The 15,358-nt window shown below is 38.8% G+C and overlaps 1 protein-coding gene across 1 annotated transcript in view; it reads right to left on the bottom strand.

The window, feature by feature from the left end:
• The window catches only part of TMX4 (thioredoxin related transmembrane protein 4), a 39,011-nt gene extending 28,076 nt beyond the window's left edge, over window positions 1–10,935 (bottom strand). The window contains exons 1-2 of the mRNA XM_017877626.1: window positions 10,502–10,935; window positions 2,840–2,955 (exon numbers count right to left, since the gene is read on the bottom strand). Coding sequence (XP_017733115.1) covers window positions 2,840–2,955; window positions 10,502–10,677 — 292 coding nt within the window. The 5' untranslated portion in view covers window positions 10,678–10,935. The remainder of the gene's footprint in view (window positions 1–2,839; window positions 2,956–10,501) is intronic.
• Between the last annotated feature and the right edge of the window lie 4,423 nt (window positions 10,936–15,358).

Raw genomic sequence — 15,358 nt, 5'->3', positions numbered from 1 at the left:
ATCCTACTTTTTCTTCATATCCCTTAGCACCATCTGATATTATTTGCCAATTTTCTTTCGTTACTATTTATCTCCTCCACTAGAATGTAGCTCCATGAGGAGCAAGGCCTCTGTCCTCCTTATTCACCTTTGTATCACTGGTATCTATTACAGGGCCTGTTTATGGTAGAAATTCAAATACTTGTTGAATAAACACATTACTTCTAATCGCTATTAAAAGATTAACTGAAAGCATTAAATTTGTAATTCAAAGTAAAATTATAAATTTAAAACCATATAATATAAAATGAAATATTTTCTAGGTCTCTCAAATAATCATGACGTATAAGTTTATCTCCTATTTTTTATGAGTCGCACTTTTAAATTTTATCATTTAAAAGAATTCTAGAGCCTCTGCCTATAAAAAATTGTTCAAACATACAAAATAATAATCTTTTGTTAGACTTCGTTTTTTCAGTATTCCTACAGAATTCCAGAGTTTTTTCCTTCTTCTTTAATGAGTATTTCAAATATATATATGTCAGATATATAAATAACTGAGTCAACACTGAATGTATTAAAATATTTCTTAAAATCAATCTATCTCTTATTTCATCATCAAGAAAACCTAATCAATTCATAATGTTAAAAATAGCTGCAAGTCTACATTTTTAGAAGGAAGGACTATAATTAAACATAAGATTTGTGAACCCATCACAAGCCTGTTTAATTCTTTTTTTCTNATTCATAATGTTAAAATAGCTGCAAGTCTACATTTTTAGAAGGAAGGACTATAATTAAACATAAGATTTGTGAACCCATCACAAGCCTGTTTAATTCTTTTTTTCTTTTTTTTTTTTTTTTTGAGAGGGAGTCTCGCTCTGTTGCCCAGGCTGGAGTGCAGTGGCCGGATCTCCGCTCACTGCCAAGCTCCGCCTTCCGGGTTTACACCATTCTCCTGCCTCAGCCTCCCGAGTAGCTGGGACTACAGGCGCCGGCCACCTCGCCCGGCTCGCTCTGTCACCCAAGCTGGAGTGCAGTGGCCGGATCTCAGCTCACTGCAAGCTCCGCCTCCCAGGTTCCCGCCATTCTCCTGCCTCAGCCTCCCAAGTAGCTGGGACTACAGGCGCCCGCCACCTCGTCCGGCTAGTTTTTTGTATTTTTTAGTAGAGACGGGGTTTCACCATGTTAGCCAGGATGGTCTCGATCTCCTGACCTTGTGATCCGCCCACCTCGGCCTCCCAAAGTGCTGGGATTACAGGCTTGAGCCACCGTGCCCGGCCAGGTTTTTGCATTTTTTAGTAGAGTGGTCTCGATCTCCTGACCTCGTGATCCGCCCATCTCGGCCTCCCAAAGTGCTGGGATTACAGGCTTGAGCCACCGCACCCGGCCTAATTAACAAGTCTTATACCTGATTTTATTTTACTTAAACTCTAAGGATGAAAACAAGTTTCCGGCAAAAATGTATCTGCAGTGATTTAGCCTCCAAACAGAATTAACTTATTATAACAGCCAAAATCTTGTCCGTCTCTAGATGGAGGACAGGCAGTTGGATTTGTTTCAAATGCTTACAAAGATAGAGGCATGAGGATTCATGGCTTTTAATAGAAATCTCGCTCCATGCATTTGTTGATACATCAATTTTAACATGTACCATCTATTCTGTTGTCAAAGTAACTGGTACTTCATTACTTAGTGTTTTTTGAACTCATAGTTTATTATAGAAAATAAATGTCTACACTTCTGTGCCCATCTTCTTTTTGCCCTTGTAAAAGGATGAAAGGATACAGTAGGTATAAATTGAATGTCAATGAAAAAGATGACTGTTAAAATTTGAAAATAGCCACATTTTAGAGATTTAGATTATAAAAGGCCAACTTTTCTTCTCATTTTATACATAATATATAGTTACTTTAAAACTGCAAACACAAATTTATTGTATATATCTTTCCAGAATTTAAAAGTCTCTATATCGCTCCACTCTTTGGGGTAAAAATGATTCATTCTTGTGAAAAATTATATCATTCACAGCTAATCGGTGTAGACAGAATGAGAGAATTAGAAATTCACTCTCTGGAACCACAGTGAAATATAATATCTGATTCAGGCATTCGTGGATCTTAAAACCCCAAAGAATCATCCCAGAGGTTATTGCTAATCACAATGTGAGATCCTTTCTTCATAACTGAGATACTTAGTGTCACCACCATATCCAAGTGCTCAAACTTAACATTACTAATGGTGATAGCATATCCCTTCTAATGAGATGTAATATGAACTCACAGCATCATCTTAGAAGTACTCTTGCCATAAATGTCTAACCTAAATCATGCACCTAAACTCTCAGTTTGCAGAACATACTCGTATAAGTTAATATTCTTATAAGTTACATGTTACCATAAGGAAACAGGAAAATCCTAGCCTTTTCTTTTCAAAATATCAATGTCATTTTAAAAGATGGGGGATAACTGTCGATTACGAGAGGCTAAAAAGACATAACAACGAAATGTAATTTATGAACCATGATTGGGTCCTCAGTCAAAAAACTATACAAAAAAAAAGACACATGGGAAATAATTAAGAAGCCTTCAACGTGCTAAAGAATTGAAGGGTAAATTATCATGATGTCGATAACTTACTTTCAAATGATTCAGCAAAATAAAAATAGAATTATATATGCAAATATGTATGTGCAAACACATACATGCAGAGACAGATCCAAGTAGGCCACCTGCTAATTAAAGGTGGCCAGTTCATGGATAATCAATATCCCAGAGTCTCAACTTTTCTATATGCTTGAAAAAAATTCAAAATAAAAAGTCGTTAAACTTTCGCATTTTATGTTCAACATTTACAGTACCTGGTTCTTGAATGACATCTACCTTCCCCACACTGATCTGAAGCATTTCACCATTCTTTGCAAAGGTCTCCCATTCTGAATCAGTCTGCTGGCAGGATGGACACCACGGGGCATAACTATAAGAGAAGAATGAGAATTATACTGATAAACATACAGAAGAAATCTGCAAAACAAAATAGAGAAATCAAGTATTTAAATTAAAAAATAAATTCTTAAAAAAGGGGAATTATAAAAAGAGGCTTTTCCAAAGTCATTTGACATAGAAAAACAGAAGCACACTGTCCCCACTAGGATTTAATGTATGAATGTCAATTCTATAGGAAAAAATTTGGCCAAAGTTTGAGAATATTTCCAATAAGTATTATCCATAAACATTTTATTTCAATGCTATTCGTACAATTTTTTTTCTCTCCAGATAGCTTTTGATCTTTGAGGGTAAGCACTCTTTTCAGTGCCCCACTAAAGGAGAACAATTTTCACAGGGTGCCCCTAAACTAGCCAAACCAGTTTCAAATCCATCAGAGCTATAGATCTGATGGGCAGAGACCAGATCTGTTGCTTGAGCATCCTCAAGAACGTTTCCAAAATCTGTGGTAATTCTGAAACATTCTGAAAAGGAAAGTAGAAGCTATCGGCCAAACCAGCTCTATCCAACACTTTCTTAAATTTAGCAGGAGTTAAAAATACCTTGGCTTTCAAGTCAGAACCCTACTTTTACAGTATTTTCATTCAATAAATACTAAGAAAGCACTATGGTAGAAGCTGAGAGTACAACTGTAAAGGAGATTTGGTGCCTCCTCTCCTTGTGGATGGTACAATCCAGAGATGAACAGAGATACGCATGGGGCAAAACTATACTACTCTTATTTTGTGTCTGCTTAAAATTTTCATAATAAAGTATTGAATAAATAGAGAAATACACCAACTTGTGGGTAAGCAGGCTGAGCATTTTTAAAATGTCAATTCCCTCCAATTTATTATCATTTGTTCCATTCCTGAATTGTTTTTACAAAATGTGGCACCTATTATTTCTGTATTAAGGGAGGAAAGGGGCCAGGGGAGAGAAAGAGAAGTAGAAAAGAATGCCTGCCAATAGAATTTAACACTCACACACTCAAAATGCCTTAGGAAGGGAAACAAAGTAAGGAGAAAAGTACAAAACTGATCAAATCCTGTAACAAGATTTAGGCTCATAGGTGCCTGTCAGGTCATCATTTACAAATCCCTTCAAAATTTTGAACTGTGCAAAAGCATGCTGGTAAGTACCATTCAAAAAAACTCAATGCAATGACACACATAAACCAACTTTCCTGAATAACAAAACAAAAACAAAAAACTGAAATTGTGCAGGATTTTGATCTTTCACATTATAAAAGATGAGTCAGGGGTTAAAAAGCCAAGACTAGGGGAAGGAATGCGTTTATTTCACAAAGAGTATTGAAAATTAGGCAGAACCCAGAAGAGAACGGGCTACCCCAAGGCAAAGCAGTCATTACTTTCTCCAGACAAGCCCTAGAAGCAGCAAGACTTAGCAAGCACAGTTGTTTACCATCTCTAGAAAAGACTACTATATAGCTTTTTCCAAGATCATGCTAAAACGTCATTAATCTTCCTGACATTAATCTGCTGACATCTCTGAATGTAGACTTTTTAAAACATTCGTGTCTCTGTATTTCCAGGGCAAAGTACATTCTTAATATACAGTAGGTGTTCAATAAATGTTTGCTGAATAAACAAGTGTATCAACTGTAATGTAAATCATATTCTTCATCTGAGAAAATAGCTATTTTCTACGTAGTTTCTAAATATCCAAGTAACAGACGAGACTCAGGCAGTGGGCAAACTTTAGGGAAAAAAAGGAAGTCTGAATTATTAAGTACATTTCAACAGGCATTCCATGATATTGGATAAGAGCTCTGCCAGAACAATCAGAAAGATCAATCAGGAATTAACCATGATATTCTGGACAGGTTAATGATATCTCCCTGCCTCAGTTTCCTCAACTATAAAATGGGATAACAGTAGCTACCTTAGAAGGTTACTGAGAGATTAGATGAAATATAGCAGGCACATATTTCTTTAATAGGAGCAACCATTAATACAAATGTCATTTGTAATATTGTTTGGGGTTCAAGACACTTTTATGATGCATTAGGTCATCTGACCTTACAGCCTCACTGCCAAACAGACAAAGCAGGTATAGAGATGTGTTTAAGACCACTCAGAGCAAGAACCCAGATGGAAGTATTTCTTTGATAAAAATCATCAAGGTATATAAAACTCAACACCAACATGCCGAGGGAGAAAGACAGAAGTTATAAGAAAGTAACAAGAATAAGGAAGTTATCTTGAAGTAAAATATAATATAATGAACTTCAGATCCTCTTTATTTCCCAAGGACTCTCTTTGTATATAAGTCACAGGCACATTTGCTACATCAGTAATTATTAAATCATGCATGTTTCATAATTTAAAAAATACAGGCCTTAATCTCTAGATAGGCTATTACTAAGTTAGTTTTTGGTGAAACTGACCTTCGGATATACAATTATAATACGTCCTCATATATGCCATTAAGGTAATTTTAGATATGCCATTTCTATATAGCTGCTATCCACTGGTCTGTGGCATTGTTAATGCCATTATTTCAAAGATTTAATCACAGCTGATTGGAATGCACCCAGATGTTCCTTCAGTGGTAGAGATAAGCCAGCTCTGAGTCCTTAGCATGGGAACTGGTCCATTGTTGCTGCAGTTTTTAAAGTTTTTAATATTCTTTTGTATCTAAAGAACAGTCATTTGTGTAAGAATTTAGAAACTAAGTAAAATACTTCCAGGGACAAAATGAATGCAGGGATCAGTCATGTGACCTTCATGCTCATCTCTCGCTCTGTGCACACAGATACATATATATATATATATAATTTATGTATATATGCATAAATTAAACATATCAGAAAGAACTGAACATGATCTTCATTAATATTTATTTCATACTAGTTCGCATTGGCAATCTTCTCCTAAGAACTATAAAAGATATGACCTGCCATAACTTTGCCTCTTACACATAATCCTTAAGAGGCTCCAAGAGCAATTAGCTCCATTATAGTCATATAAACTGTCCATTGTTATCTTTTCTACTGAACTTTTGTTGACTTGTTTGCAGGTCACAGTGGTATGTAAAATTAGTAAACTTAATAAAGATATTTGAAATATATTCCAGATAGCCAAAAAGCTCTGGTAAATTACACCAACTTATATGTCAGTGTAATGTTTTTAACCATTTCTGGGAAACAAAATTCAACAGCACGCTTTCGTTGTCCATGTTAGTATTCATGTACAAAGTGACCTGAGGTTCTGCTTGATGTAACGTGGTTGAAGGGATGTAACGTGGTTGAAGGACCTTGAATCTTTTACTCCATGAACTTACTGAATTTGGCGTAAGATTTCATTAGGTGTGCTAAATATTTCAGAGACGGACTTACTTAAAGATATTTCCTAGAAAGGAAATTTTATTAACGATAAATTTTTATTTACCAATAATAAACAACTCTTCTTCTGTTTTGACTCTAATTTCACCAGTGCTTCTCTACACTCTCTTTTCTCCTGACTTTAAACTCTTTGTGGAAACTATCTAAAATCAAACATTTGCATGTTATTAAATACCCATAACAGTACCTACAGCAGTGGTTTTCAATTAGAAGCATTTGGAAGTGTGCACAGGGGATGGGAGTTATAATTTTTTGATGTCACATGACTGAGACTACTACTAGAATATAATGGGCAAGGATGCCAAAGGTTCTGCAACATGTGGGCCATTCTCGCACACGAAAGAACTGTCCACCCAAAATGCCAATAGTGCCCTGTTGGGAAGCACTGATGAATGTCCAATACAGAGGAAGCATTCAGTAAACATTTACTAAATCAATGGTTATAACTTATACTACATATTTCCTTCAGAGCACAGTAGGCCAATCTCTTGGAAGGCTCATTCTTCTTCACCTTCCCAGCTCCCCAACACTGAACGTGACACACAAGCACTTAATGACTATCTCTCAAACATTCCATCAAGACATCAAGACAATCTATTAAACTGCAAGAAATGCTAACTGTTTGACATGGGCAAGTTAAGGTAGTGATGTTCAACACATTCTTTCCAGGTATAAAGGAAGGCTGCAAAGCTAATACTAAAACCCAGATGTCCTATGGAAATAAACACAGCTTTGCTCCATCACCAGGTGTTTAATTTAAATTTTGAAACATGATCACCCCAAGAACAAAAATAAGAAAAAGCAATAATTTGTAAAGATTTATATGCTTTACAGAGGTAAATTAACCCAAAGACATACGTTTCCTCTTAGTATCAGCTTGAATATCAAAATTAAGCCACTTGGCTATCTATTTCTTCTGGGGGAAAAGGCCACCAGAATGTATCATGTTACATACTTCTGTGTTTCAAAAGAACAAAAGTCATTTTCTCCAGGACTGACATAATGAGAGCCAAGCAAGTGTTGAAAGTAGCAAAAGGTTGCAAAGGAACTGAATGAAGAGTAGTATAAAACAATGGAAATAGAGAAAAGCATGCATCAGAAAGTCTTTTAAAGATTAAATCATTTTTCCTAATTCAGAAAAAGGGCAAACGAGTATACAATAAGCCCATAGCCGGGTGCCTGTAATCCCAGCTACTTGGGAGGCTGAGGCAGGAGAATCGCTTGAGCCCGGAAGGCAGAGGGTGCATTAAGCTGAGATCGCACCACTGCACTCCAGCCTGGGCAACAAAGTGAGACTCCATCTAAAAAATGATAATAATAACAATAAGCCCATAGAATTAAGGAAAATGTATATAGCAATGGGAGAACTCTTCAGATTTCTAAAAATGTCAGAATAGAAATGGTGAATTACTGCAAATATACTTTTAACAGATATATTTTTAAAACACTGGAAATTCAATTGCAAGAATCCAAAAAATTGACTGTTTGAAAGACTAAGAAAAAATAACCAAATTTAATTTCATAATAGAAGCTTTTCATGTCTCAGGGCTGCCAAATACTGCTAGATTCTTAAGAATAAATTATCTATACCAACATAACCAGAAAGTGCATTAGAGGGGATCTGTATGACACAGGGTATAAAAGAAAAAATTCGCAGATGAAAGAGAGCATATAAGCAAATGAACAAATAAGAACAGTCATTCAAAGTAATGAATACATTTTGATACTAGTGGAAAGTTTCTCAATCTGTTTCTTTAAAGAAGTTAACTACAACAAAAGCTTCTCAATCTGTTTCTTTAAAGAAGTTAACTACAACATCTTTGAACTACTAACAATTTCCATTTATGTATGACCAGTTTATCTGAACTAAGTATTAAGATGAAGCTAATTTTAATGCATTTTGTTTTCTCTGTTATATACATCGAAAAAAAAAATCTGGTAACATATAGGCTATTTAAATGAACTCTTAGAAATTCACAGTAGGCCTATAGTGGTAATGAGGATATAATGAATTTTATATTTTTTTAAGTATTGGATTTTTTTCACAGCAAGGAGGAAGAGTATCACCTAATAATACAGAAAAAATAGATCACAAATAGATAAGAACCAAAATATTTCTTTAGGATGAGCACTTGGGTTTTAGTATGTATAAAGAAGTTGGATAGAATGGTTTGTATCAACTTTCCTTTACAGCCTTGCTTCCTAGCCACCTATTCTGAAGTGCACTCGATAAAAAGAGAACGTCTACTAAAATGACCTTGTGTCTACACAGCTTACTTCCAGATTACATGACTCATCTTGCATCACGGCCCAAGCATATTCCATACAACTGGACACATGACAAACTCAGAGCAATTGATTACTATGTTTAGGTTTACACATTCATAAAAAAGTAAAATTTGAACCATCAACATGGCCAAGCACAGGCGTTGTTGGCTCTCACTCATATAAAAACTTATCGAGGCTTTATTGTTCTTAATTCTATTACCAAAAACAAAGCAATTCCAAAAGGAACCATAAAGGAGTTGATGTCATTAAAAATGAAGCCTTTCTGTTTTAACTTTCCTTACATACATATGCAAACTCAGTTTTACCCCGAAACATGACATCTAGAAAAAAGTACATTTTGTAAGCACCTACTGAAAAGAGAACTTTCTGTAGTATTGGCTGACAAAATGCAGTTTATCTCAAAGTCTTAAAATTATTACAAACATGGAAGTCTTAATACAGCTCCACTTATTTTAAAGTTTCTCAAATAGAGTATGACCCCTCAACTCCTTCCAAAAATAGTTAAGTGGAATATTTTAATAATTCATGTCTACAGCTCCCTTTAATAATTTCATTGATTTATTATGATACCAAGGGTATTTCATTTTGAGGTCTAAAATATCTCCTTCTTTGTGACTAAGAGGTAAATGCACATTTGAAGGGGTGACATACCTTATGTTCTTTGAGTAATGTAATCTGCTGTGTGACATAACTTTTGGCTCTGATCTCACACTGAGGTTTTCACTCCATAGGCACCTGCTTGCAATCTAAATTGAAAGAATCAAAACTTGGTCTTGGATAAAGGAAAGATCCAATTTTCTGTCTGTGTCCTCAACGTAAAACAAATATTAAATAGTAGTATACAGATTGCCAGAAACCACAGGCTAAAGAGATGTGGCAATTTCCTGAAAGATTTTATGTTGGGCGGGGAGGGGAGAGAGATGAGAGAGAGAGTCTCAGCAATCATTTCCTGGGACATTCTTCATTTTCCCTGCAAGCCCACCATGATGGCCTCTCAAGCCCATTAAGACATCTGCCCACCGTCCACTGCAAGCCTCTTTCAAATGGCCACTTCCTATTATAAGTTTAAACTATAATCAACAAATCCTTTTCTTTCTCCTAACTCAAAACTGTAGTTTCCCATCTCCTTAAAGAAAAGGCACTATCCACCATTTACCTTCTATTGTTAAAAGGGGCAATGTGTATGTTCTTTTATGACACAAGCACAATTATTAATATTACCCAGAAAGCCCTACGTTTAGAAGTTATAATAAATATCAACATTTATTTGAAATCTTATTGTAAAACTTAAAAGGTATCCATATTTATGTTTTATTTTCACAATGACATCTCAAGGTCTTCAAAAGGAAGACTACGATACAAATGGCCTGCCCTCACCGTGCTGCGATTCCTTCAACAGGTAACTTGCTTAGCCTGTGCTAAATATTCATATTGCTCATGGATGTCACTGAATGTCCTTTCCCTTCCAATACATACCTATATCTAAAAGCACACGTTTTGCTTGCAGATTTTCTCCCTTCCCTTCTCCTCCCTTTGGGAAGCTGCCCAGTCCACCCCGAAAACACTGTCCCCCCCAAAGCGAGGGGATGTGCTGCACCCTCGGCTGTCACCGCGAGGGCTGGACGCGCATGCGCAGCGCGAGCTGCCCGGCCCCAGCGCCGCAGGTCGTAGGCAAGGCGGGTCCGGGGACCCCAGGTCGAGCCCAGCGGCAGTGTAGGATCGCGAGCGGCCCGGCACCGGCGCTGCAGGTTGTTGGCGGGGCGGGTCCGGGGTTTTAGGTTGAGCCTAGGCGGCAATACGGGATCGCTAGCGGGCCGCGCGGGCTTGGGAGGGTGACGCCCGCGAGGACACTGCGGCGTGCGGGGCGGGCGGGCTCACTCACAATTTCAGCATCCACTCGCCCTCCATCACCAGCGTCCAGTTGGAGGCGGTCATGGGCTGGACCCGGCTCTGCTCCGCCGGCAGCGCGGCCTGCTCGGGGCCTGCCGTCGCCGCCACAGCTGCGACCCAGGCAGCCAGCAGCGCCAGTAGCTGCGGGCCATAGCGCCCACCCGCCATGTTGGGCGCCGAGCGAGGCTCCTCGGCCGGGAGTGTGGGGAAAGGCAGCGGCCAGGCCCGCAGCCTCGCTAGCCCGCCCGGGTTTTTCAAGGAGGCGGGAGACGCAGGGACCACCCCGCCTACGCCCGGCAGCGCAGACAGGCGGTGCTCGCAACGCCGCGGCGGTCGCCACCTCTTATTGTCGCTTGCCCGTCGAGGCCACGCCCCCTCCCGCCTCCACTTGCCGTTGCCCGGGGTGTCGGTTACCTCAGCAACCGCCGCCCTTTCTTCCTGACCGCCAAGCTGACAATAAACAGATGACCCAATGTTGCCTAAGTTAGAACACGCACCGCTGCTGCCCAGGCTCCAGTGAGGGCAGGGTTGGCCCGTGTGTCCTTCTCTAAAGGGAAACATGGCCAATAATTTTAAAATCCATCCCCTCTTCAATAATAGCAAACGTAAAAGCAACGGGATGCAAAGTACACTTACGTTTAATGAAAAATGGAGGGACGTAGTATCTCTTGCTGAAGAGAGGAAAATTTAAGTACTCTCTGCATGTGTATATTGAAGCATCACTAATTGAGAATATTGATGAAACTAGGCTATGCAATTGCATTTTGTTTTTACAAAAAAATGTTAATTTCGTAGAAACTCTTAAAAACATGGGTAATAACCGATAAAATGAGTCAGTTAAGACTATTGCCACCTGCAGTAACATGGACCTGACATTTCTCTTGACTACAGTTTTGTCAGATCTAAAATGAGGGTAGCCTTAAGTGATTTCCAAATTTCTTTGCAGGTCACATTAGATGAATCTGTACCTTGGGACCACCACACTGTTAGTGTGTAAGACTGGATTACAATTAAAGGATGAGGAAGCTTTCTCAAAGGGTGCTTTGTATGTGTTTACTAGTTGTGCAAACTACGAACCTGGGTAATGTGGTTAATAGATCATGAAAAGGATGTGGTTTCTGCCCTCGGCTTAAAACAAAGACTAAAATAAATTTTAGAAATAAGACTAAAAGTACTTCAGGGCACATGAGAGCAAATTTCAATCAGTACTTATAGGAGAGGGAAATTAACTTGCCTGAAGAAAAGATCTGGCCTGGATTATGCATTAATTAGTATTAGCTAAAAACAATGTGGACCCAACCCTTATCATTAAAATAAAACACTCAAGGGTTTACAAACTATTGGAATTTAAGAAAATGTCTTTGCAGTGAATGCTACTAAGACTCACTGTTATGAAGTACATACACATCAATCCCATAAACTCGATGGAAAACATTTTACTGTGCTTGTAAAAAGAAGTGACTCATAAACAGGAATTCTATCATTCTATCATTTTCAGTGCAACTTTTTTGCATAGAATATGTAATTGGTTTTAAAGCATTCTTAAAAATAGCATCTAATATTAAGGAAATACTATTAATTTTGCTGAAGGTGATAAAGATGTGATAACTATATTTTTAAAAGGCTTTATTGGTTATAGATAATGAGATATTTATGGATGAAGCAACATGATGTCTAGAATTTGTTTTACAATACCCCAGAAATAAAATGTAGGGACTGGAAAGAAGATAGGTGAAAGCAAAGTGGTGCAACATTAGTCAGTGTTGAAGCTAACTAAGTTCATTTTGCTATTTTACCTACTCGTGCATTTGTTGGAAAATTTACAAAATGAAAAGCTAAAAGGAAAGAGAGAGCATCTGCAGCATAAAAGACAGTCATTACCGAAGCACTTCCTATCTTTAACAAAAACTGTGGGTTCAAATATTTCATTTTTTGGCCTTCAGACAAAGGATAGTAGGAAGAAAGTAGCAAGAAAGTGTGGGACTGACCTTGTGGTGAGGAGTCACAGACGAGGGTAAGGGAGCTGTTGCCGTCAGACCATGATTGGCATCTCAGCCCTGACGCTTCCTAGCCATGTGATTTGGGGCTAAAACTAGTTAACACCAAAGTTCTGTTAAAATACAGGTAGTAATAGAACCTGCTCCAAAAGGTGGCTGTGAAGATTATATGAGATAAAAATAATGCCTAGCACATAGTCTGACTCAAAAAGCTTATAAATTAGGTTGGTGCAAACATAATTGGGGTTTTTCCCACAGCAATATTGCCAACACTAATATTAATGTTTGGAGGCAACGATATGCTGTAATGTCTATTTTTCCTATGCTAAAGTCAACTTCACTTAGCGTGATACACAGTGCTTTTCACAGCCCAGCTTCAGTTTTGCCCACTTTACATTCCACTATTCCCACAATTCCCTGTGTCCTAATAACACAAAGCTACTCCCCATTCCCAAAGTACATTGTGTACTTCAGTGTCTCCTTGCTCCTTCATTCTGCTTAGAACACTTTTCTCCAGTTGTCCAGTGAATCATTCAGTCTCTGTCATGTAGCCCACATTGTAGCTCTGATAGCTCATGCAGAATGAGCTGCTGTCTCTTCTCAGATCCAGTTGCTCTTCTGTATAACTGATATGGTTTGGCTCTGTGTCCTCATCCAAATCTCATCTTGTAGCTCCCCTAATTCCCACGTGTTGTGGGAGGGACCCCATGGGAGACAATTGAATCATGGGGGCGGGTCTTTCCCATGCTGTTCTCGTGATAGTGAATAAGTCTCATGAGATCTGATGGTTTTAAAAATGGGAATTTCCCTGCACAAGCTCTCTCTCTTTTGGCCTGCTGCCATCCATGTAAGACATGACTTGCTCCTCCTTGCCTTCCACTCTGATTGTGAGGCTTCCCCAGCCATGTGGAACTGTGAGTCCAATAAACGCTTTTTCCTGTATAAATTACATAGTCTCAGGTGTGTCTTTATCAGCAGAGTGAAAATGGACTAATACAATAACTTCATCACATACCTTTTATAGTAGAATGCAATTGTATGTAGTTATCACCCTCTATCCTCTCTCCTCCAACCACTACTAAAAACTGTTCAAGGTCAAGGGCTTTCTTTACCTTGTATATCTTTGTGTCCCCTATATTGCAGAATACCCATCCCATAGGTGTACTTGGGATAGGCAGCTTCTGACACTGCTCCCGAGATCTCTCCCTCTTGGTATTCAGGCCCTTGTGTGATCCTTTCCTCCTGAGTGGGGTTGGACCTGGTGACTCACTTCTAACAGGAGATGGGAAAACTGATGGGTTATCACTTCTGTGATAAGGTTACAAAACCTGAGACTTCCATTTTGCTGGAATCTTCTTTTCCTCTCGCACACTCACTCTGCGACTCTGTGTGGAGAGCTCCATGTGACAAGGAACCAAGGGAAGCCTCCAGCCTAAGCAACTGAGACCTCAGCCCAACAGCCCTCAAAGAGCTGGATCTTCAAACAACCACATGAGTGACCTAGAAACAAATCTGTCACCAGTGCTCTTGAGATGGGTAAGCCTTATAAATGACCCAGAACCAGGCAGCAAAGCTTAGTTTAGCTGGGACCTCCACCCACAGAAACTGTGAAGTAATCAATGTTGTTATATAATATCAAGCTACTAAGATTTGGGGTAATTTGTTACGCTGTAATGGTATCCTCGGTCAGTATGTGATCCATGTTTATGCTTAAAACATGGATTTACAGTTTTAAGAAGATTGGTTCCTGATACTAGGAGAAAGGGCTTTTTTCCCCAGAGTAATGGTGGCACTGCAGGGCAGCTATGGTTACACAAAATATGTGGTTCCTAATAGGCAAAGGAATTCCCAGGACTCTGATGAGGTAACATCATTAGCACCTTCTGTGAGTAGGTCCTGTAAGGTGCATCTTATGCAAAAGGTATTGGAGAAAATGATTTTCAAGCCTGTGGGCAGGTAGATGGATTGATGCCTTGGTATTTAAGTGTTCACTAAATGTTACAGAATTTTGTTAAGCTTATTCAAAAAACATTCAAAAGCATATGCTGAGATTTGTGTAAACACACCTATTTTACCCTTGAATAATGAAGTAGGAAAACAATTTACAAAGAAGGATAAAACTTATATTCTAATGGTAGAAATTTTAATACATAGCTATAGACAATGCCTTTGATAAAAGTAGGTCAGGACTAGATATTCAGAGGATAATCAATGAAAGATAAGGAGATGGTATTCAGATTACAAACTCTATAATAATAGCATATAGTTACTGTCAGGCCTCTGAGCCCAAGCCAAGCCATCACATCCCGTGTGACTTGCACATATACACCCAGAAGGCCTGAAGTAACTGAAGAATCACAAAAGAAGTGCAAATGCCCTGCCCTGCCTTAACTGATGACATTGCACCACAAAAGAAGTGAAAATGGCTGGTCCTTGCCTTAAGCAATGATATTATCTTGTGAAATTCCTTTTCCTGGCTCATCCTGGCTCAAAATCTCCCCACTGAGCACCTTGTGACTCCCACTCCTGCCCGCCAGAGAACAACCCCCCTTTGACTGTAATTTTCCTTTACCTACCCAAATCCTATAAAACGGCCCCACCCTTATCTCCCTTCGCTGACTCTCTTTTCGGACTCAGCCCACCTACCTGGGTCACAGCCCACCTATCTGTGACCCTACCCCAACCCTGTCCTTGCAAGAGACATGTGCTGTGGTGACTCAAGGTTTAACGGATTTGGACTGTGCAGGGTGTGCTTTGTTAAACAAGTGCCTGAAGGCAGTATGCTTGTGAAAAGTCATCACCGTTCTCTTAATCTTAAGTACCCAGGGACACACACACTGTGGAAGGTCGCA

This window comes from Rhinopithecus bieti, unplaced genomic scaffold (assembly GCF_001698545.2).
Source record: "Rhinopithecus bieti isolate Rb0 unplaced genomic scaffold, ASM169854v2 scaffold_65, whole genome shotgun sequence".
Classification (NCBI taxonomy): domain Eukaryota; kingdom Metazoa; phylum Chordata; class Mammalia; order Primates; family Cercopithecidae; genus Rhinopithecus; species Rhinopithecus bieti.
The sequence above is the reverse complement of the archived record's forward strand: the minus strand, read 5'-3'. Positions and strand labels throughout refer to the sequence as shown.